At 38.8% G+C, this 25,410-nt stretch overlaps 1 protein-coding gene across 1 annotated transcript in view; it reads left to right on the plus strand.

Moving 5' to 3' along the window:
- The window catches only part of LOC136886799 (protein I'm not dead yet-like), a 98,049-nt gene that overhangs the window by 40,712 nt on the left and 31,927 nt on the right, over positions 1-25,410 (plus strand). Inside the window, exons 8-11 of the mRNA XM_068230968.1 lie at positions 661-888; positions 1,970-2,064; positions 7,741-7,830; positions 22,662-22,855. Coding sequence (XP_068087069.1) covers positions 661-888; positions 1,970-2,064; positions 7,741-7,830; positions 22,662-22,855 — 607 coding nt within the window. The remainder of the gene's footprint in view (positions 1-660; positions 889-1,969; positions 2,065-7,740; positions 7,831-22,661; positions 22,856-25,410) is intronic.

Raw genomic sequence — 25,410 nt, forward strand, 5'->3', positions numbered from 1 at the left:
GTCAAATCCACTGATTGTCTTAAGTTCATGATCATTGTTCGTCGTTGTCTGTTTGAATTCTAGCCAGTGGTTGGATTTTGGAATTATTTAAACTCTTAATATTATGAGTTGGATCTGCTGATTATTTAAAATTCATATTCATTCATTCTTCATCATCATGTTTTGATTCTGGTCAGTAGATGAATTTTGAAATTTTAATTGACTTGTCTCGTACCATTAGGGGCCGATGACCTAGATATTAAGCCCCTTTTAACAACAAGCATCATCATCATCTCTGACCTGTTGTGGAAGACAGCTATGATAGCCCATGGAGTTTCAGCAAGAACAACAACAACAACTGGATTGTGTCTTGGATCAAGCCTCTAGTTTAATAAGAAATATTGAGGTTCATTTCAATTATGAAATCTGTCCCAGTATGGCAGCAGGCTAGAACACTGCAGTGACAGTGCTCAGAATGGTCGCCTCATATCTGCAGTTTGTAAGTGCAAAATTAAAATCTTGAAACAATCTTTTCTAATTATTATGAAATTTAATTCATAATTTGTAGCTAGCACTTTTTTTACATTTTCAACCACATAGGACAGTTTTTCTGCTCTCTTCCTGTAAAATCATGGTTTTGTTACATACAAGGTCATGTACCTGACCTGTGTTTGTTATCAGCAAGGGTGGCATGGACGAGGACGTGGCTCGTCAGAAGCTGGAGGACAAGGAGGAAGCGAAGCAGGCAGCGGCAGTGGTCAGAGGCGTGGTGAAGTCTAAGTTGCAGGAGATGGGAGGGCTCAGTTGGCACGAAATATCCGTTGGCCTCCTCTTCCTGCTCGTGGTCTCTCTGTGGGTCACCCGCTCTCCAGGTATCTTCCCAGGCTGGGCGGAAGTCATCACAGAAACGTAAGTCCTTATCACTATCTAAACACTAGAAGTGGGGATGCTTAGAAATCTTATAAAAATGTACTCTAACAAAGATTTTAAACTATTGGAACTCGCATGCAGACCCAGAAATGGAGTATCATCAGTCATCATCAGTTTTCCACTCCAGTAAGCTTCCTTCAGTTTTCGCTGTCCACCATCACAACAAACCTTTCTTGGACTCCCACATGTCCATACCACTGTGATCTTCTTAATCCTTAAAACTCCAGTCCTATCCAAGTTGTTACTCGATATTCTCATTCTTTGTCTTTTGGAGACAAGAACAAAGGAGTTCCACTTCAAAGACTTTTTTGCAGGTCCAGTCAAAGTTTCTGAAAGGAAATGGGATTTACCAACCCAAGAAAGAAAGAAAGAAAGAAAGAAAGAAAGAAAGAAAGAAATCCTCTTCATGTTCCTCAACTTGTATTATAAGGTGTATGGGACCTGTTCTGAAAATAATCAGAGTTTGAATATAACTCTTTTTAGTGCTTACCTGCAACCCAGAAGGTTCCCACTGCCATTTACACGTATGGAAGCTCCTGGTAGGCAGATGCATCTACAATTTCAGTTTGATATTTTCACCTTCCTGAAATCGTTGTCCTTTCAGAGTGAATTTCAGTTTGGGAAATAGAAGAATGTCTGCTAGGGCCAAGTAAGGTGAGTAGTTGTCTTCATGTTCATAAAAAATTATTCATGAATCAACAGCGATGTGTTGTCATATTTGAAGCTCCAAGAGTTGTTTGTCCACAAATGTTGTTGTGTTCTCTTGAGATAATACCAGCAGTTCTCCAATTCATGGTATACAACACTATTAATGTCAAATAAAACCTTTTAACGACTCTTCTACATTCCACTTGACCTGTCACATTTTCTTCGATCACTACAGGTTATTTTCTCTCCACAAATGTTTTCCTCAGTTTGAAGCAGTCACAAACTAAACAGTTAATGTGTGGCAAATGGCTAAGTTACTTAGGAACAACTAGTCTCTTCAAAGCTCAGTTATTTTACAAACAAGCCTTGTATTCTTGCAACCCACAACAGTAACTGTGTCCTGATGTTCCAGGAAAGTGAAGGATGCGACAGCTGCAATGTTCGTGTCTATCCTGTTCTTTATCCTCCCGGCAAGGCTAGACTTCCTGTACTCCCTGAGCTCTGACCGTAAGTGAGAGGCATCTGAATGTTCCATAATTAACCTTTTCACTGCTGCGGTCAAGTATACTCGATCTGCTTTATAACTGTGTATCATATGCTTCTGTCATCTTTTATTCACACTTAAAGTAGTTTGTTTTTTCCGCAAGTGGTTCTGCAGGAAATCTTTTTCTTTTGTCACAGTTGTAAACATTCTTAATCTTACACTTTTAGAGGAGATTGAGTCCAATGTGGATTTTGACAGTGACGGTAGTGATATTAAAGATATTAGTGAAGTAATGAAATGAAATGGCGTGTGGCTTTTAGTGCCAGGAGTGTCCGAGGACTTGTTCGGCTCGCCAGATGCAGGTTCTTTGATTTGACTCCCGTAGGCGACCTGTGTGCCCTGATGATGAAATGATAATGAAGATGACACATTCACCCAGCCCCTGAGGCAGCAGAATTAACCAATGCAGGTTAAAATTCCCGACCCTGCTGGGAATCAAACCCGCGACCCCTGTGACCAAAGGCCAGCACGCTAACCATTTAGCCTCGGAGCCAGACATTAGTGTTAGTGATAGGGAATGATGATAATGTTCACAGTGGTGATGATTTGCTGCCAGAGAGAAGAAGAAATGACACTGACTTAGGCCTGCCCACATGATCGGATGACGAGTTTATAACGAAGGTGCATGCATTTCAAGTGCCAAACCTCTGAATGCCCTGAAGTGGATTAATTCGGGATATTTGTGAATGAAGGGATGTGGGCGAGGGTAGCGGTCGAAGTAAACAGATTTTATAAACAGACAGCTGATGCTAAGTTCACAAGTTCCGCTCTACTTTTATCAATATTATGTGCTTAATTTAATCTTTCTCCTGTTAATAGTGTGTATCGATTGATAATGTGCATACATAGAGTAGGCATAACCCATAATGCAAATGAAAATTTCTAAGCATCTTCCTAATGGACAAAATTTTGCCACCTCGTGTGGAATCAAACCGTGGATCTCAAACATGAACCGTCTCCAACACTGTAGTAACAAACTGGAGAGTTGAAATATCATCTCAAAATATTATTCTGTAGTTAGTGCTTGTATTTTATGTTCAAATTGGCGATAATATTTGATGAGGTTGTTGGCTGAAATAATCCAGCACCTGCTTGTCCGAGAATTCAGCAGCGAAAAGGTTAAGGGGGATCTGAAAGTAATGCACTGTAAAACAAAAAACTAGAGGGTACATAGGAACCAAGGTCTCTCCGGAGCTTCCTCTAGAGTCAGATTCCAACCTGGCTTTCTCCTCGTTCATTTTGCCTCTATACAGGGACCATGTTGATCCACTGTGGTCTGTTTCCTTATCAGCGCATAATGTATGAACCACTGAGAGACAAACTATTTTCTAAAGTAAGGTCAGAATCGACAGTCAGATTTTTGAAAGGGCAGGGAAAAGTAACTTAGCACTTTCATGTCCTATGATGTCAGCACATGAAAGTTCTCTGCTGACACTTGATCGCTATCTGGTAAAGAAAAAAAGAACATCAAAAGTGACACGCAGACAGCCTAGAGGGCATCAAATCACGGTAGCTGACGCCATACGATTATTATATCCACCCGAGTATGACCGATCTCACTATTGACCTCCTCGAGATTTCATCAGTGGACCGAATACCTTCCAGAGTAAGGAAGATATACTGTATACAGTGACAAGGTATAGCCCTCATCTCTCGTAATACACTAATAAAGGAGTGTGTCCTTGAAACAGCTGTGACAAAATGGTGCAAGGAACTGGTCAACTTGGGTGCCAGAGAGGGTCACAAGAGTGAAAGACTACATCTGGCCTTTGTAGACGACATGGAAATAACAGCACGAATAAATACCACAGAGTGTCTGTCACAAGTTAGAAAATGCTTGATTGAAAAACTAGAAGTCAGAGAGAGAATAATTCACAGAAGACTGACTGTGGCCAAAATGAGACTCCAAGATTCTGAAGGAAAACAGCATCAAGAAGGCTAACAGAGAGATGCCACCAGAACAGGGTAAAGTACTTGGGTGAATGGATTGAACTTAACTTTGGACCGATGACCTTAGATGTTAGACCCCTTTAAACAACAAGCATCATCATCGAACTTAACTTGTTGGAGAAAGCAGCCTTCTCCATGAGAGTTAACAATCTAGAACTGGCCTATCGACAGAATTAAAACTCCTACCACAAATGAAGCCTATCATGAAATCTGAAGCTGAAGCACTACACAACAGTCATCTGCACGGAAGCCCTTTGTGCTACAGAGTGTCTGTCACAAAATAGAAAATGCTTCATTGAAAAACTAGAAGCCAGAAAGAGAAGAATTCTCAGATAGATCCTAAGCACAGTAGTGGAAGATGTCACAATTCAGAGTTCTACTCCCAGATAGAGAAACTCTCTGACCATGCATGGTCGTGTGGCAAGACTGTCTCCCAGCACTCTGACCAACCACCTGGCTGACGGACTTACAAAACAGACAACTTACAGGACAGATCCTGAAAAATGTTCATGGTTTTGAGGAAAAACCTCTAAAGAAGAAAGCTACCCTGTGATCGCGGAGAAGAAAGGAGCTACCCTGGGAGAAGATACGACAATACTGGGCAAAGATCAAAGCTCTCTGCCTATGCTCCCACTTTAGTTGATAATGAACTGATTCTACCATCAACTGAACAGTCTTCTTGACAACATAGATACTCAGGATAAGATCTTGTTGCTTGGTGATTTCAATGCCGGAGTGGGAAGAGGCAATCGATTGTGAGAGAATGTCATTGGTAATCAAGGAATAGGAAACTCTCTTCATCACCAACACACATTCGCGCCTACCAATTGCCTCAAGACCAAACAGTGCCATCTCATTGACTGTGTCATCACTAGGCAGCATGACAGAACAAATATTCTGATTACAAGGACAGCACATAACATTGATGACTACTGGAGAGACCATAGACTTCTGATTAGTCGTCTAAGGATCCTCGTACATCGTAAATCATGATCTTACGTATTGAACCCTTCCAAGAAAAAATTCAACATCACCAATCTTTAAAAAGAAATGTTTGCATTGCTTTCAAAGACACTCTTTAAAATCAACTAAATGTCTTGTCAAAACAGTTAGGGTGGACCACATTAAGAAACACCATCAGGAAGACTGCAGAGAAGGTCATTGGTATGATGTAGGGAGGTGAAAAGACTGGTCTGATGATAATAATGAAGGGATTCTGAGTATCATCAGTGCTAAAAGGGATACCTACCTTTCTCTTGCTCAGGATAGAGAAGAAATCAGGTTATCAACAGCTCAAGCAAAAATCTTAGACTGAAATAAGAGTAATCAAAAACAACTGGTGGCAGCAAAATGCTAAAGAAATCCAATGTCTATCTAAAGCCAGAGATCTATGGAGCTTTTATGCTGGAATAAAGGAGCTGTTTGCTCATCGGGCACCCTGAAAGCCGCCGACAATATTACCTATCATTTTCACTGACGCCGAAAGGAATATTTCAGCTGCTCTTCAACCACAGTTCTTCTGCAGCTGAAGATTTCCTCCAGTGTGTGCCACAATATCCTCCACAATCTCGGATGAAAGTCTCACCTACTTTTTAGGAATTTAGAAAGACTCTTGACAATCTAAAATAATCAAGAAAGGCCTCTAGACCCAACAACATTGCCCTTGAACTTATCCAAAGTGGAGGCTTACCTCTGAAATCCAGGCTTTTCTCCCTGATCCTTCTAATATGGAAATTTTGCAAGGTCACTGCTGCATGAAGAATTCCACCACTGTCACCATCTTCAAAAGAGGTGATCGAAGCATCTGTGGTAATAGCATATCCCTATTCTCCATAGCTAGTAAAATATTTTGCTAGAATTCTGCTGAATCGTCGTCTCTTCCCGAATCCCATTATGGGTTCTGTCCCTCAAGAGGCACTACTATGATCTTCTGTGCAAGACAACTCCAGGAAAAGTGCAGAAAACAACAAAATCCTTTGCTTTTTGTGTTCTATGGTATGGAAAAGGCCAATATAAATGGTCCATTATTAGACATTCCCTATGGGAATCTATATCAACTGGAAAAGGCCTTCGACGGTGCCTAGAGAAGCAATGTGGATTTGGCTGCCAGAACACTTTACAGGATTGATACACATGATAATATTGCGGCATGGTGAGGCGCTGCATCTGCCATGCCAATGTTCAACCACAGGAAGTAGCGCAAGGTAGCCAGCTCAGACCGCACGCTCATCACCAAGGAAGGCCCACCCTCTCCCTACTCCCACCACCAGGTGGAGGACACCTGCTTGCGGATTGGTCAGTGCCCCCACCGCTGCTATCTGGATTGTCCTGCTCACTCAGTGGAGGTCCCTGGCATTACAGAAGAATCTGAATGGTGCGCGGAGAGTATTCACCTTTGGGAAGACTCTGGGAGGCGTATCCCTTCTGGAAGCATTGAGATGGCGTGGGCCAAGGTATTTAAGTCAGGCGCAACCTACGAGGGAGTTGAGTGAGTTGGTGTAGTGAGTCCAATGTGTGGACAGTGTGTTAATGACAGCCTGAGCTGACGTGTCAGTCTGTTGGAGCCGAGCATTCGTTTATATGTAACTGTTGTCGTGCGTGTGAGTGTCTTGAACCAGTTGCTGGAACAGGACGTGTCCTTGCCCTGTGCAGCGTCGAAGATAACAGTTGGTGCCGACATGGGGCTGTGAGTGGAGTTCTACGGACTGAGCGGACAGCGTATACTATCCCGAGCTGTGAGACTGACATGTGCAGACTGTGGACTGTGACGACGCAACAAGTGTTACTCTGTGTGTGTGTGTGTGTGTGTGTGTGTGTGTGTGTGTGTGTGTAATAGCATTTTACATAAACAATGAGAAACTAAGAAAGAGAGAGATATAACCACGTAAGTGTGTCTCCTGTGTACTTATGAAAGTTGTGAGCTCGGCTGTCGTGTGTGCGTAAATGAATAGTTTTAGTGCTTAGTTAATAAATTTTAGAAATAGGCCGCTACCATGTTCTATCTTATTTATTTACCCCACCAACACATTACAATATGCTTGGATAAGTGTTGTACCAAAATGAAATTACAGAAGCATTTCCCATCATTTATGGGCTTAAGCAATACAGGTGTGAAGTTAAGTACAAGCTTGATTCAGGTGATCAGGGATCTATCCTCATTTTGAAACATCACCTATATTCATCAGAATAATATCAGCTGGCCTCAGGTCTGAATCATACTTCTATGTTTTTAAGTTTTTTTAGAAATTAATTTCTCAAGTTATAACTTTTTTAATGTTTCTGTAGTTTTTAACTTTGCTAATTATGTTTTGGAATTGTTTAAAATTGTAGATCTAATTTCACAATCATTCTTAATGTTTAGAGTTCCATAATCAATATTCATTGTATTGTGTATTCTTTGTCTTAGAGCAGCCTCTAGGTGGACGAAGAATTTAAAAGAAAATAAACAAACAATTCTGTTGTATTTAATTTTGTTTATTTGTCTGCTGATATGCATCCTGGTGTGTTAGCACCATGGGGAGTATGTAAAATGGGATAACCAGGTAATAGTTCTCAGAAAACTATATAGCGTGGTCGCCTGGAGTTTCAGGACATCAGTCTCGAGATGCGCCTCGGCTTATGTAGTAAGCTCCTGACCATTTACCTACAGTTGCAAATGTATCAAATAATTTAACTTTGTGGGTTTTCAGCTGAGAAGAGACCAACCAAGACAGGGCCTGCTCTTCTCACCTGGAAGGTGGTGAACCAGAAGATGCCATGGGGACTGATCTTCCTCTTAGGTGAGCTGTTCTCGTCAATGCAGGCTTAGTCAGTGATCATTTATCTTTTGATTATTGTTTTCAACACAAAATCTTTTAACATAATTCATGTCCATAACTTCAAGAACGTTACTGTGCTCTAAAGAAAACATTGTCTGAGCTGGTCACATAGACTGTAAGGCAAGGTTTTCCTGATGTGTCCTATGTGAGTTCTTCTCCTACACACAAACTGTGCATCGAAGGTAACCGGCACTACGTCCATTTTCACGTTGTCTTAACTCATATCCACCCAGCTGCCATGTTCACTGATATTGATAGCAATCCACCAACGTTCTGGTGTGCAGCGTTGGTGTTTCAAAATGCCTTTCAGCAGGACTGTTCACAAATGTCACCAACAAGTCTGAAATTGCCTTATCTGCAATGAATAAGGCATTGTAATAAGAAGAAGAGGAAAAGAAGAAAAAGAAGGAGCCATATTCAATTGATCATCCCCCAGGAACTCTTCCTTTTTCTTTCTTTCAAAACTTATTTTCCTAAAAAAGATATAAGAAGAAGTAAAGAAAAACAAGGAGCCATATTTGATCGAGCAAGCCTTCAACTGATCTCTTTCTGTCTTTCCCCACTGCTTTTCCTAAAGAAGAACAAAAAGCAGAAGAAGAAGAAGAAGAAGGAAAAATAATAGAGCATATTTGATTCAGTAAGCCCTTGGCCATTGTTCTTTTCCTTTCCCCTCGCTTTTCTTAAAAGAAAAGAAGAAGAAGAATTGAGTACACCCTCAGCAACTGTTATTTGTTTCTTTCTCCACAATTTTCCTAAAGCAGAAGAAGAGGAAGAAGAAAGAAAGAAAGAAAAGGAAGAATGAGAGGAAGAAAAGCAAAAGCCATATTTGATTGAGTAAGCCCTCAGCAGCTGTTCTTTTTCTTCTTCTTTTTTTTTCCACTACTTTTCCTGATGCAGAAAAAGAAGGAAAGAAGAGAAAGAAGAAGGGATGAGAAAGGAAGTAAGAAAGAAGCCATATTAGATTTAGTAAGCCCTCAGCCATTGTTGTTTTTCTTCCTTTCTCCACCGCTCTTCAAATACTCTAACGGGGGTTACAGGTGCGGACCAGTACATATATAGATATTTACCCCGTACGATAGAGTGCGTACCAATCCGCCAAAGGGTGTATTTGGGTTAATTGTATTTTTAACGCTGTTTTCCGCAGTGCAAAGCACTATACCCTACATTTAATGATAAGCAGCGTAACCAGAAGGAAGGTGAAGAACACTACATGAACTTTGTATCCCTTTTCAAGCTTTGCCAACATCTTTATCTTCATAGTATTGTATTTCATATCAAGTGCATCTGCTTTTAATTTATTAATGACTTTTGCTCTTTGGTTTCCTTAATTACCCACATTTACAATACGTTTCAGGGATCTGTATCTGTTTTTGTTTCTGTGTACAAAGCTTTCTTTTTCAGTAATAGGACTTGATGATGATGATGATGATGATGATGATGATGATGATGATGATGATGATGATGATGATGATGATGATGATATGGACAAATTTTCAGAATGAGTAATCAAAGATTGACTAAAAGAATTCTGAACCTTGTCCTGTCAATGAAAGTAAAAAAACAATTGGCTGCTCGAAGGTGGAAAAGATCTTCAGGAAATAGGCATAACACATGACACACAACCACCAGCAAAACTTGATCAGAAAATCGCAAGATTTTGGAAGAAGAAAAAGGCAACGACATCAGCTAAATCAGTTCAATCGCGCTCCTTAGTTGGGCATAATGAAGAAAGAATAATAGTAACATCTTCCATATGGATATTGACTTATTCACAAAGAAAATCTGGAATTTTCTAAAACGGGCTGAATGGCTCAGACGGTTGAGGCGCTGGCCTTCTGACCCTACTTGGCAGGTTCAATCCTGGCTCAGTCCAGTGGTATTTGAAGGTGCTCAAATATGTCAGCCTCATGTTGGTAGATTTACTGGCACGCAAAAGAACTCCTGCGGACTGAATTCCGGCACCTCGGCGTCTCCAAACACTGTCAAAGTGGTAGTTAGTGGGGGATAAAAACAATAACATTATTATTATTAATTTACTTCCTCAGTGAATGTTTTCCAACTCTGCTTTGGCTACTACTTTATTACAAATTCTGTTTGCTTTCATGTATGTGTCATGGAAATTTGTTTTAAAAGTTCTGTGCAAATGGAAGTTATTGAGTATACAACAAGACAAATAACGCCAAAATTATTGATCAGGTGCTATTATACCACCAGATGGCATGGCAATGCAGTTCTGGTGTCAGAGGTTGCCAATAATTCTTATCACAGAGATAACCGAGTCCTACCAATTTAGTACGAAGCATCACTAAATATTTCACCAATAGCACTTTCTCTTGAAAAGGACATCACCTCTTAAATTGAGTCTTAGCTGTAATTCTTCTTGGGTGTTAGGCCCTTTTTTTTTTTTTTTTTGCTAGGGGCTTTACGTCGCACCGACACAGATAGGTCTTATGGCGACGACATCATCATCTTTTATAGGTATGATTGTAATTATATCATTACTGATTAATACTGCTGTCTCAAAGTCAAAAGAGTGGGCTTTTAAAACGATGATTTCATTTTTTGTCCGTTACCCATTTGCTCATTTAAATGGATGACATATTGCTTAAACAACTGATGAGACTGAATTAATTATTCAGCAATTGCATTAACACATTTAATTAAATATAAGCCATCTATACAGTACAGAGTTCAGTCCACAAAGTGTAATTTTCATTAATCTTTGGAATTTGTTATGCTTGTTAATGCACCTCACATTTAAATTTTTAGGGAGAATCCAACTCAAGTAGGGAACATTCCACATCAAGTCAGATGAAAGAACTCTTTAAATTATGAACTTTATTAAACAGATGTATTAAAAAAAAAAAACCTTCAAAAATCAAGATTGTATAAATGATATTTTCCTAATCTCTTTTGAGGCCCATATCTCAGTTATCTTTAGAGATTCAAAATTGAATAAGGTTTTATTTTCACACATTCTGTGTGTCCTGTTGACAGTATTACTGAGATAATCATTAAAATGTTTATTTTATTTTTATTCCACAGTGCTTGAATAAATCTCCATTGTCAATTTTATGGGGGCGTGAATAAGGAATTACCATAGCGTATAGCTGGGCTGGGCGTGCTTCAGTGACAATAATGTTGAATACATGTACCAAATGAAATAGAAACTGAGGTAGTAAAATGCCCATATTAAATGAACTATTTCTTCCTTAGCATTTTCCTGTCAAAATGGAGGTCTGCCACCAAAACTATATAAACAATTGTTTTTGAATGAATGACTTGCTTACTGTACTCACCAAAAACTAATTGTGTGAAAGTTTCGGGGTTGACTCAGCAGAGTATGTTAATTCCTTTCATCCAGAAAAAAAAATATATATATATCAATGCTTAATATAATGGAACACCAGTTTTTGGAATTGTATTTCCTTCCAATGTTCTGAAGGAGCATCCTACATGTGAGGGTCAAATCATGATCTTATGTGCACTGTCTAAACTCTAAAAACTGATGTCATTCCACATTTCATGTTCAGAACATAACTTTTTCTTTCATTTTGAATAAATATTTCAAAACCACTTAGTGTGGCTGTTGTGTTCCTGTTGTTATCATTCACTTAGGACCATGCAGAATCAACATTTGTTGAGCTTTCCTCCGTGCCCAATAGTTCTTCATTTTCATCGATTGTTGTAATTTTTGTTCCACTGACCAAGTACGTTGTGTTGATTTCTTCTCGTCTTCCTCAAATCCCCTTGTATGAACACTTTTCCTGCAGATTTGGTGATCCTAATTCAGTGAGATCTTTCTCTACTTGCTGATACCGTTTTGATCTCGTACATTTGGATTGCAGAAATGTTCGTATTCGATAAGTAAGTCTGTTGTTGCTCATTCTTTCTAAATGGCTTATACATTGAATTCATCGCAGTCTCATTGTATTAGTAAGTTTAGATATTTTATTTAAAATGTATTTCTGAGTTGGTTTTGGGGTACTGTATTCCATTTTTATTTCTAAGCCCTAAGATTGATGATAATAATAATAAACTCAGTAGAAAATTTTAGAACGTATCCTGTGAAGTGATAAACTAAACATCTCTCTCTATATTTAGCTTGACGCTTTCATGGCCCATTCATAATATCATGTCTATCTCTATTACCTAGTCAACCAGTGACATTTCTAATTCAGGTATCTGACTTTCCCAATCTTGGCATTAGCTCAGAGTTACCTCCACATACCTCACAATGTCCTTCTTACTACTTTTCTGGCAAGCAGTTGGATTTGATTAACGAAAGAAGTGAGAGGTACATCAGTTTTCAGTTCACCGTTTCCTCCAGACAACAAGGCTTGTTTAATAGGCACACAGACACATTGCAATGAATGCAAATGTAGGAAATTGATTACAGGAGGGTCATTACAAGTTAACAAATGGAAAATCTCAAAGTGGTATTTCAAAGGGTCTTGTTTAAGTTTATATGTTAAAATATATTTGTAGGGCCTACCCTTTGTCCCAGAGCCATTAAATGAACTGCAAGGCACTCTGAATATACACTATTGGCAATACCATGGTTGTAGATGATACAGAACTATTGCTGGTAATCTTCTGAAGATGGAGAAAAATACATTGAGTTTTGTGCAAGTCTGAACCTCTATACAAGGCTTTTGAAAGTAGCTTGAATTTAATGTGCCAGAAACTTCATTTAAATCTCTTGTGAATTATTCAGTTTGCTGCTGAGATCCTTCAAAATCTTGGGATACTGTTTCTCAAAAATACAGTAGAAGTCTGTTACAGCGAGAATTCATAACAGCGAAAAATTTACTCGCTATAGCGGATTGTCTTTATACCCGATTTTTGTTTGAAATTCGGAAAAAACCCCATACACATTAAAATCGGTATGAAACAGCTGTCAGTTTGTTGAAAACTTGCGTTTCCGCGGATGATATCCACACTATGGATTACCTATTTGTTATTTTTCGTGGAAGTGTGTATTTAATTTCATTCTGAAAAAGTTATAGTACCATATTTCTCTGAATCCAAGACAAACCCCACTTTTCCTTCAAAAAATTTAAATCAGGTTCAAAAAATGCTTTGTAAAATCATATGAATGCCTTTGTTGTACAGTACGCTTTCTTAGACGCCGAATATTGGCTTTCGTTATGCCGTTTTTTTGCGGCTGTACAACTATTCTTTATTTTCGCGGGTTTGATGACCACTAATTTAAAATTGGCATCATAATACTGAAGAGGATCCGTTGAAAATTTGCCGACAATACCTATTCCACGCGTCTCTGCAATACGACGATCCATCGGAAAAATATTCTTGCTGTCTATAAAACTGTTATTTTTACTCAGCGTCAGATATAACCGGCTACTGTTACACACTCGTTTCACTTACCGGGTTCGGCCAACTTCAGCGGCTGGCGATGTATAGGCCTAATTGCGGACGTTGAAGGTCGACGAACAAGTTTATTGCACCACGGTACGGCCATTCTGCCCTTGAGCTTTTCGTGCACGTACCTCACAATTCTATCTTCGCCTTCTTTAAAGCGTCCTTGCTGCAGATCACTGAACGCATTTTTTGTACAGTACGCATTTTTTTAGCTATCTTTGTCTTCACGCTAACGTCAAATATTGCCTTTAGTTAGTCTTATACCGTATTTTCTTGCAGCTGCACAATTTCCAAGTGTTTAATAACCATTAACTTAAAATTGGCATCATAATATCAACAAGAACCCGTTGATAATTTGCCGGCAATACCTGTTGAACGTATCTTTACAATACTGCTATCCATCTCGAAAATGTTTCTTCTGTCTGTAAAACTTAAGTTTACTACGCGTCAGGTACAGTAGACATGTTATAACTCTGCCACTGAGTAGCCGTGGCCTTTCTAAGAATTCGAAGGCTCGCACGTTTTGATGCGATTCTGCAGATTTGAGAAACGTTTTTGTACAGGCTAATAGAACGTAATTCTCTCTTCACTAGGTATTTCTCAAGATCCAGTGACGTTACACACAGCAAGACCAACTCCAATACTGTTAGAGTTGGAGTTGGTCTTGCACACAGGCACTGTACAACCGGTTGTCGCGGCTAGCAATGTACTGTATAATAAAGAGGCGGTCGTTTATTTTCAACGAGTTTTTTGTGTGCGTGCGCGTGCGGGGGTGAAAAAAAGCAGCGTGGTTACTGCGGAGGTTGCCAGTGGTATTCATTACTGTCAGGCCGTGAATGCAAGACAACTCTTGATTTTTCGCATTAGATTCTGACAAAAAAAGTCGTTTTGGATTCAGAGAAATACGGTATCACTCCAGAGGCTTATGTGGCAAATATTTCAGTTTTCTTCTTCAAACGGCGTCACCTAACCTAACTGCATATGTATCATGAAAACATATTTGAAACGCATGTAGAGAAATTTACATGTGAACAGTCTTTCCGAAATTTAACTAGACGCGAGAAAATATGAACTATCCTCTGAAATCAGCGATGTACCGGTACTGTGCAATATCTTGAGGTGTATCACATTCTTACTTAATTTCAATATGTAACATTAAAATTAAGCGATCGTTTACTTCAGCCTTTATTTTTAACAAGTTGACAACTACTATCGGCCACATTATTTACGCATTTATTACGAAAACGTGTTATCCTCATTCATTTCGAATTTTCATTAGAGAACAGCAGTCGACGGGTATTACTAATCGACTCCAACATCGCCTTCGAATGTCGACGAGAGAACTCGCTAGTGGAAATAGCTAGGAAACGATACCGAAGGTAATCGATCGCATGCAACATAATCGCTGGGGTGCATAAATACCGGTAACGGAAGAAATCGCGTGCGCTTAATCACTCAAAATAACGGATGCGTCAGTGATAGGACTCTTGCTGTAACCGAAGATTAATACACAGTTTAATATAGGAATTTTGAAGGGACAACAAAATATTGTCGTTATAGCGGAGTTCTCGTTATATGACGCACTCGCTATATCGGACTTCTACTGTATTTTATTCCATTAACAACATTGCTAATAAGATTTGGAAAGCAAGCTTTGCGTCTTGTTTTGTTTGTTTTTTTAATGAAGGAGGATGTAATTGAGTTTTAATTACCTTGGGACAGACTCTTAAGTGCTGAAGATTCACAAATATAATTAATTTTCATAAAGCTTCCTGTAAAAGTTGAAATTTACATTTTCATCTGTTCAACCTTATCATGGAAGTAATTCCTTATGCACTTTAAAACATGCACAAAATCCGAAATTGCTCTTTTTCTTTTTTCTTTTTTTGCCATCTTCTGGATTTAATATAAGTACATTTTCTCTGCTTTCTCCTAAGGACCTCCATGCCTTTTTGTTTGGCTGACCTCCGTGACACGTGAAACCGATGACTCTAGCGCCAGCTTCTTCTATTTCCAAATGACTTGAAGAGGATTTTTTCAAGGACATCTGCAGGTGTTGTATTTCTACTAGCATAATAGCAAGTGGTTGGATGCAATTTCGCATGAAGGGAACAAGCATAACAACTAAAGCATGGTTTGCTATATCATTTGAGTGGGAGGGTGGAGTTAGGATACCTACGTCAACAAACCATCTAACTTAAGAATAAAGTTATTGAAGTGACGCTCTTCCCTCAATTTAATTTCATCAAAAATCACAGTGGGATATTTCTTATTCTTATCTTATTCCTATCAATTTCATCTCTATAATACTTCAAAAATACCCTCCAATGTGTTTGGATTTAACCCATAATTATGCCCTTTAGAAAAGTTCTTCAAATAACTTTCGGAAGGAAGAGGAAGGAGTCGTGCTTCACACAGTCTCTGTATCCTTTGGGGGATTTCATTTTGAACAGCAAATTGTATAAAATGAAGTCATTGACAACAAAAATCTGTAATATGAGATAACTCCAAGGTTGATCCAAACTGTAAATCATAATAAGGTCTCTATTATTTTTCAAGCACAGCACTTAAATGTTCCAATTACCACGTCTAATCTTACACCCACCCACACCAGTTTGGACAACACCTCCTTAGCAATAACACATGTGCACAAAGTACAACCCACTCCCCTTCCCCCTCTATGCTCCACCAATCCGCTCCTGCATCAGTATTTCACTAGAAGTAGAAAGGTTAGTCATTCAGACGCAACCGGAACAAGTGGATCCAGCTAACGTCAGACTGAAAATGTAAGTTCAGTCACAATCATGGGATTTACACTATTATTATTAACGCGGGTTATAACATTCATAATTCTAAATTTTATTTTTCTTCTATTTATTTACAGATAATCTCATGGTAGAGCAATGAAACGCCGATCCAATAGTTGCTTTGTACAGTCTGTAAATTGTTAGATATTTTAAATGTATTCATGTAACAAATTTTGTTTTAATTGAAGTTGCCCCCCTTTTTTATTTGTAAAAAATAGGAAGATGTATAAGGTCGTATTTGTTTATATTGGTTCCAAATGTTTAACTCAGACAAGACTTGGGTCTTGACTTTAAGATTGACGGTAGGCTGTAGATGCCCAAAAACAGGGCGAAACATGTACCTACTGTATGTAGTATATACAAATCACTTAGAATTTAATCACCATAAACAGTGAATTGGATTGAATAGGTGGCTACAATAGATTTTATTCTAACAGAATCTTACTTATTCTTAGTTCTTGGTGGATTTTTCTTCGATTTGGAAGGTCACTGCCTTTATTGTAGAATTGGTTAATATCTGTGATGTTGAGGGCCTGTAGACAATGCGTCGTTTCGGATGTCAGATCACGCACCAAACGAAGCTATAGCTGGCTTCGCGAAGGGCGTTGCATGCGCTTATTTGTTGCAGATGTACTTCCCAAGTTGCTTTGAAAAGTCCGAGGCCTTTGAATCTTAAATCAGAATACAGAGCACTATTGGGTGTATCCGAGGGTAATGGCAAAATTTCCTTTAGAGAGCTCTTTACCATTTTGTTAGTGGTTTTCAGGAGGCTAAGCAGTACTTGTCTAATTTCAGCGGTCTGAAAAGTATACATGAGAGTAGGGCTGACTGCTTTGTTCAAAACAAGGAACTTTTGATCTGCCTTTAACAAAAGTGAGGCTGTAAGCACGTCTAACTTCTTGCACAAGGTTTTTAGAGAAGAGTTCACATCAAAGGTGAGTGTTTCATTAAACTTGACGCTGAGATATCGAATTTCTTCTCTTTCTTTAATAGTACTGATCTTAAAATTGTCATGAATATCGAGCACTCCGTCCATGAGTTTCCCCTTTTCAATACATATGCCCACACATTTGTTGGCATTTATCTGTAGACTAATTTCCTGGAACAACGTGATAGCGATGCATGTCAACTCAAGAGCTGCTTCCTTGTTTTTGCCAACAATGACTGTGAAGGGGGGGGGCAATTCTGCAGAAACTGATTTGCCGTATGCTTGTAGTAGGTTTTCTTCTGTTATCTCATCAAAAATGAAATCTGTGGCCAGGTTGTACAATGTTGGCGATAATGGTGATCCCTGCATAAGTCCTCTTAGCAAGCAAATTGGCTTCATTTTACCCTTAGTAGTTTCGATCTGTGTTGTATTGTCAGTCTGTAGATGGATGATTAGTTCCTTCAGTTTAGATGGAATTGGCTCGGCAGCTAGTGTTAGATTAAGGTGCTGATGTCCGATGTTGTCGAAGGCTTTTGATATGTCTAAAAAAACACGGTAACATCTTGCTTACCTGTCTTTGCTGTCTTGAGAAGTCCGATTGTTGAATCCCTCATCAAAGTCACATTTTGGTCAAGCAATGGGTTTTAACAACTGGAAAAATTTGGCAAGCCGTTTAAAATCCCTTGAGTTGTCACCAGACCATTTCAAAAATATGGCTGCATAGTTTGAAGCAGAAAAAAGAATTAAAGGAGACACATCAGTCAACCAGCACATTATGAAGCAAACTGAAACTGAGGCTCAGAGTTCAGAAGAAGTATTGAGTCAGTTAGTGGAAATACTTTATATCTAGCAGAGCACAATATGGCTTTTGTGGGTCATCTTCCAAAGTTTTCACAAAAAAATAATGGAAACTTTCTTGGACTTGTGCAACTTTTAGGAAAATTTGATAGTTTAGTAAAGGAACACTTAAGACGTATAACTAACAAAGAAACACAATTTCATTTATTAAGTGTGTCAATACAAAATGAGCTAATAACTATACTAGGTGACTCAGTAAAGCAAAGTATCTTGACGAAAATAAAGAAAGCTAGATATTTTTCCGTTATCCTTGATTGTACTCCAGACATAAGTCACAAGGAGTAAGTTTCATTAACGATTCACTACGTCACTGAAGATAATGATGGGAAGATCAAAGTAGAAGAGTTGCCAAAGAAACCACTGGAGAAGCTCTCGGTGACTTGCTGTTCAAAGAAGTTGAAGAGTATGGTTTGAACTGTCGTGGTCAACGATACAATAACGGCGCCAACATGGCAGGTGTACATAAAGGAGTTCAAGCTGGTGTACTGGTCAACTTCCCTTTGGCTGTGTTCATTCCTTGTGGGTGCCATAGCCTAAACCTAGTAATTGCTGATGGAGCAAAATCATCAGTTAAGTCTACATCTTTATTTGGTGTTTTTTAACGTCTCTTTACCATCTTCTCTAGTTCAACGAAGCACTGGTGTGTAATAAGCGACCATACGAAAGCAAGTGTGTGAAATGCGTTGTGAATCTCGCATACGTGCTGTTCAGGCTGTTAGATACCAATATGCGGAAGTTAGGGATGCATTGGTTGAGTTAGGCGACAAAATTGATGACCCCAAAACAGCCTCTGAAGCTCAATCTTTGACTAATCAGATGGAAGACTTTTCCTTCATCATAACTTTGATCTTGTGGAATGGCATTCTTTTTGAAGTTAATTTGATCAGTAAAAGCATTCAAGGGAAAGAGGTAGACATCAGTGACCGTTCTGAAAAGTTCAATAAGTGTTTGGAGGTTTTAAACAGATTTAAAGAGAATGGATTTGCGGACGTAGCAATCTCCGCTAAAGAAGTGACTGCTGAACTTGGTATCAGACCTGTTTTTCCCAAGAATAGGATCCGTAAACGAAAACACGTTTTTTTGTAATAGTCTTCCGAGGAACTGCAATCGTCGCGTGAAGAAACCTTTATGAGAGATTTTTTTAATCCATTAGTGGATGAAGTTTTGAACTCACTTAAGAAGAGATCAACTGCGTTGAAAGAACACCAGCAAGTGTGGGGATTTTTGGGTTAATGTTGCTCAACTTCCAGGAAAAGAAGATCTAAAACAAAGTTGTTTGGGCCTTGAAAGACATTTAACAGACAAAATAACCAAAGTGTCTGATATCAATGGCATTGAACTGTATCTTGAACTTTTAGCATGTAAGTTTGATTTTGGATCTTGGAAAGAACAGTCACACCAAAAGAAGTCTTGTTTATGATCAAAAACACAGACAGTAAAGATTTGTTTACAAACTTGTGGGTCGCATTAAGAGTGTTACGAACAATACCCGTGACAGTTGCTAGTGCCGAACGAAGCTTTAGTAAGCTTAAACTTATTTGTGCTCTACAATAGCACAGGAAAGGCTGAACTCACTCGCCATTCAAGCAATAGAAAATGACACTGCAAAAACTTAGACTTTAGAGAAATTCTGACAACATTTGCTCAAGTGAAAGCCAGGTGAGTGAGTGCCTTTCAATGTTTGAAGTCTGTATATGGCAACAAAAAAAATAAAAAAGGACCAAAGACAAGAACAAGTAAAGAAAAATCAAAGACTGCATTTTGTATATAAATAAATCAAATCTTAGTATACTGTATGCATATAAAGTATGTAGTGGAGAGGGGGTGGTCCGTGAGGCTGTTATTTATAATAGCTGCTGGTTTTTCCAGTCCGGAACATGGTGGGTCCATAGGTGATAGATAATGGAGGGGCTCTAAGGAGCTAGGGTATCATCTCCCCGAACCTAAACTGGAACGAACAAAATTACGAGTTTTACCGGGGGTGGGGGGCACCGATTTAAGCCTTGCCTTGGGCGCCTACATACCACGCGACGGCCCTGTGTACAGGAAATAACAACACGGTTCAACCTGGAAAAAGAACTAAATAATTCTATACACCGTGGAAGCTTCACTTCTAAGACACTTTTGATACTTACACCATTCATGTTTAGAAGTGTAAATACGAGATCAGCACTTACATCTGTCATCTCTCAGTTCACCTTCAGTTCCTATTGTCTATGAAGAATCCCTGCAACAGCCTAATTTAAGTGACTGCAGAGCTTTCCTGATTGATTATGTGATGTCAGAAGCTTCTGAAATGAGAAATCATGTTTTTAACAATATACATACACTGCAACAATTCTCTGTGATATGTAAGCTGCACCTACAACCAGTGACAACAAGGCATGGCAAAGCTATGAAATTTTGAGGAAGAGAACATATACTGATGGATCATTTTGGGAAAAGGGCAGCGTGTTTATTAGAAATTACTCCCAGAGAAAGATATCGGATTAATTCATGACCTCTTCTGAAAATGGGAACGAAGGTCCTTGGAATCTACAAAAGAAACAGACCTTCATTTGACTAGAATAAAATATGAGACTCATGGCAAAGTTCAAATCATTAACGGATCAAATCAAGGTGTTACTCTTGGTGTAAGCGAAAAGGTATTCACCGACACTATAATGTCCAAAGAAAGATACAGGAAAACATTCATCCACCAAAGTTAGAATATGCTTCAAGCAGCTTTCACAACTTAGATTTTAGAACCTACTCCCTATTCACTCAGGCGTTAATACGGTTGCTATCTATAGCATTTTGTCATATAATCATTACGTGAAATGAAGGGGAGGTATGAAGGGCATCTTCCCTGTCAGAGACAGGCTTATATCTAGTGTGAATACGTCCCGCTCACTCCCAACGAGATTTTAAAAACCACTAAATCAATGAATATTTAATTTGGCATGAGAGATTCCTCTGATATCATATGTAACAGCTAAGAAATATTTTTTAAAATTAAACACAGTAACTATCACGGGGATTTAAATTGGGAGATTTAACCAGCCAGTTACTCACAGTCCTTGAAAACATCCCTTAATATTAACAGTGTGTATTGTACTAATGCCAAAAACATTCATAGGAAAACTAGACTGCCAAAATAAATGTATTGGGGAATAAGAAGACTTCACTTATCAGTCTTGCCTCAGCTGCACAGGGTGGGGTCACAAATGCATGGCATCGTGCTTACCTTGCTCTGTTTTTAACACGTTCACTGCATGTTAGTAGAGCATGACAGACCCACCAACCTGAGCAAAATATTTGTGTGGAACTCTTTAAAGGTTGTAATAATTGGAGTTTTGAACGTTGGTAGGATGTGTTCTATCGAACTTGCCCACTCACGTACCTGGTGCGTGACCCGCACGGTGGTTGAAATCGAGAGGTAATAATGGTCATTAGACGGATCATGCGCCTGATTACTGTGCATCATTTACTGCAGATAACACTGAAATGCATAAAGTATGATTACAAACATAAATGTATTCATATTTCCACTTTTTTATCGTAGAATTTTATGTCACAATATCTTTATCATTGGAAAACTGCCGGGGCAGTATTTCTCCTGTCGAAGCGCGTCTTTTATTGCGTAGGCCTTGTGGTGTTGAGGGAAGTGCATTGTTGACCATCTGAACAAAATAGAAATAAAATGATGGCCTAAGCATCATGATGCAGTCAGAAATGATTACTACCAGTTCTTTCATGTTACTCATAAATATGGTTCAATAATAAATGAAAATGACAAGATCAGTCCCTTCACTGACATTTTTGCAGTACTGAAGTGGAATTTATTTCAAGAGCCGAATTACTCGTAATCCTCTTGAACCAATAATAAACAGAAAATTTAGTGTCTTACCTCGCATTGCAGCTATCTCACTGCTCAAAGATCCCCAAAAGAATGATGACGTATGACAAAGACTGTGGAGGGGAAATGTGCAAGAAACGGAACGCACATGCGCAAATCTGGCTATGGATGAACCTGCTAGTAGATTTGGACTTACACGATGTGCAGGATTACAAGGAGAGTCTTTTGTACCATGCGGGAAACCTGTGATTCACATTTTTTAGCACTCGTACCATGACGCGCTAGGCGCGAGCTCCGCACAGGCTTGTAAACTAGCCTCACACGCCCAGCGCGTGATCCGCATTGAACGTGTTAAATAAAAACCCTGTACTTGATGGTGATACTACAATCTCCAGTCCATTGAAGGAATTGACGAAGAGTAAAAGGGAAATAATAATGACAATAAGAAGTTTACCACGGTTTCACATGTGTTACAACGCCTGTGCTTCAGGCTCCACGAGAAGGGTATAAACCGCCCCTTTGGCCACGTGCTTGAAATGCTCCTTTAATGAGTAAAAATGCCAATTTTCTGGCAAATCGCTAGAGTTACGAAGGAAATTGTGACAGTGTTTATAGGAGATTTAGTTCTAAATTTTCTATGGATGCAATACTAGCAGTTTACCCAATATATCTGTTATAATATCCACCAAAGCACAGAAAGGCAATTTGTTAGGAAGAAAATTTACATAAACTTTTTTCTAACAAAATCTAGGTACACTTGGTAGGCTCAATTTAGGCAGTGTATTCACTTCTAAGGGTCCGAGGCATACATTTTCCTCTCACTTGTTTCACGTTTGGCCCCCTAAAGAGGTAGCTATAAGCTTACCAAATTTGAGCTCAATTTGTCTAGTAATTTTTCTCTGAAAGCATGAGACAGACAGACACACAAACAAACAGCCCAACATTCAGGTTTATATACTCATAAGGATTCTTGTTACAGGTGGTGGTTTCGCTCTTGCAGCCGGAAGTGCCGCGTCAGGAATGTCCAAGGCCATCGGACAGTCGCTGAAAGGCATGTCAACCTTGCCACCGTTTGCCGTCCTTGTGCTGTGCACGTTCATCGCCACCAACATGACCGAGTTCTCGTCCAACGTTGCCATCGCCAGCATCCTTCTGCCTGTGTTGGCTGAGATGGTGAGTTAGCCATGTTCCTTGAAGGCTAACATAGACACAAGTTATGCAAACTACACTTCTTCCTGAAATTAACATTAGAAATTTGCTACCAATTATGTGTATGAGAAGTTATTTTCAAACTATCAAGCCAGAGAAGATTCCGAAAAAGTTCCTTGCTGATACAGACATACTAATTCGAAGTGCTCTTAAGGAAATTCTTCAAATACCTGCAGACATTCCTAATGGAATGGTCTACACTGAGAAAAAATATAAGGGGTTGGGACTCCTCTGCACCACTTGGGAAGCTCATCTTCAGCACATTAACATCTGTAAGGTAATATTAAGCTCAGGTGACGAATACATCCGTGCTACAAGAAATCTGAAAGAAGAAATAACTCTCTCTACAATCCCTCAATGTCCCTCCATCTGACAATTTACTACATCCACGCCTAGAAATAACTGATGCTAGGAAAGTGAGAAGAGTACTGACAGAAAGGGCATTCAGTGAGTGGAGTAACTTGCAGCAGAAAGGAAGAGGTGTATGTTTGTACAATGAATATACACCTGCCAATTCCTGGATTCGAGACCATCAAGGCTTATCATGTAGTGAATGGCGTGAAGCAGTTAAGATGACAGCAAACATTTCAGCAGTTAGATCGGTACCAGGAAGATCTCAGAACGATTCCCTTTGTAGGCGCTGCCTCAAGGAGATTGAAACTCTTGCACATGTTCTGGGATCTTGTCCTCATGGTAAACTTTTAAGGAATATGCGTCATCATAACATTCGCTCGTTAATTGCGGCAATGCTAAAAGACCATGATTTCCAGGTATTTGAAGAGGTTCATGGCTTAGCGGACAACGGAAGTCACAGAAGGATCGACATCATTGTTTTCATTTAAACCTAGGAATTTTATTTTTGTCCATATTGAACTGAGAAAGGATGATAGGAAAACTTAAAACGGTCCACCTTTTCAATACAAAAATGTTATATTTATTTATAACATGTATTTGCACTTGGAACTAGTTTCGACGCTGTGTTTGCGTCATCATCAGCCAAAATCTGGGAAATAGGCAAGATGTAGGCATTTATATTACACAAGGCATTACATTAAACAATACACATCTTACAAGGAGGTAAAAACAGGGACGAATATAGAAACAAATGAATCGTTGAGAAAACAAAAGTTATACATATTAAAAATAACGTTAACCACACATCTTGCAGTGCGAAAGTGTTCTTCTTGAATGATTCCTGAATATAAAAAACACACGCGCACACATTTCTGAAGAGCCAGCAGGCAGGACAAAGTAAAGTGAAACCTTAAGAGTTCTTCTGAGAAGAGTTCATCATTTTTTCTATGTTCCGACTAACTAATGAAGCCTCCCTTGAGTTCCTGATAAACATACACAACAGGAAATTCTCCTTCACTCTCAACAATAGCTCTAAAGACCAACGGTAAAATTTTAATTTAAATATTGTGCAGAGACGTGAAAGCATGATTTTGAACATGATATAACTCCTTCATATAACCCAGTTTTTTACACAAGGTGTTGCATTAAATAATACACATCTTACAAGGAGATAAAAACAGGGACGAATTTAGAAACACATGCATCGTTGAGAAAGCATACATATTAAAAATAAGCTTAACCACATAACTTGCAGTGCGAAAATATTTGCCTTGAATGATTCCTGAATACAAAACGCGCGTGCACACACTTCTAAAGAGCCAGCAGGTGAAACCTTCAGAGTTCTTCTGAGAAGAGTTCATCATTCTTTCTATGATCTGACTAACTAATGAAGTCTCCCTTGAGTTCCTGATAAACATACACAACAGGAAATTAAACAATACACATCTTACAAGGAGATAAAAACAGGGAAAGTTATACATATTAAGAATAACCTTAACCACACATCTTGTAGTGCGAAAATATTCATCTTGTGTAAAAAATTGGGTTAAATGAAGGAATTATATTATATTCAAGATCATGCTTTCACGTCTCTGCACAATAATTAAAATGAAATTTACCGTGGTCTTTATAGCCATTGTTGAGAGTGAAGAAGGATTTCCTGTAGTGTATGCTTATCAGGAACTCAAGGGAGACTTCATTAGTTAGTCGGAACATAGAAAGAATGATGAACTCTTCTCAGAAGAACTCTTAAGGTTTCACCTTACTTTTTCCTACCTGCTGGCTCTTTAGAAATGTGTGCGCGTGCGTCTTGTATTCAGATATCATTCAAGGCAAATATTTTCGCACTGCAAGTTGTGTGGTAAAATTTATTTTTAATATGTATAATTTTGGCTTTCTCAACGATGCATTTGTTTCTACATTCGTCCCTGCTTTTATCTCCTCGTAAGATGTGTATTGTTTAATGTAACACCTTGTGTAAAAAATTGGGTTAAATGAAGGAATTATATTATATTCAAGATCATGCTTTCACGTCTCTGCACAATATTTAAAATGAAATTTACCGTGGTCTTTATAGCTATTGTTGAGAGTGAAGGAGGATTTCCTGTAGTGTATGCTTATCAGGATCTCAAGGGAGACTTCATTAGTTAGTCGGAACATAGAAA

The sequence above is a fragment of the Anabrus simplex genome, chromosome X, assembly GCF_040414725.1.
Source record: "Anabrus simplex isolate iqAnaSimp1 chromosome X, ASM4041472v1, whole genome shotgun sequence".
Classification (NCBI taxonomy): domain Eukaryota; kingdom Metazoa; phylum Arthropoda; class Insecta; order Orthoptera; family Tettigoniidae; genus Anabrus; species Anabrus simplex.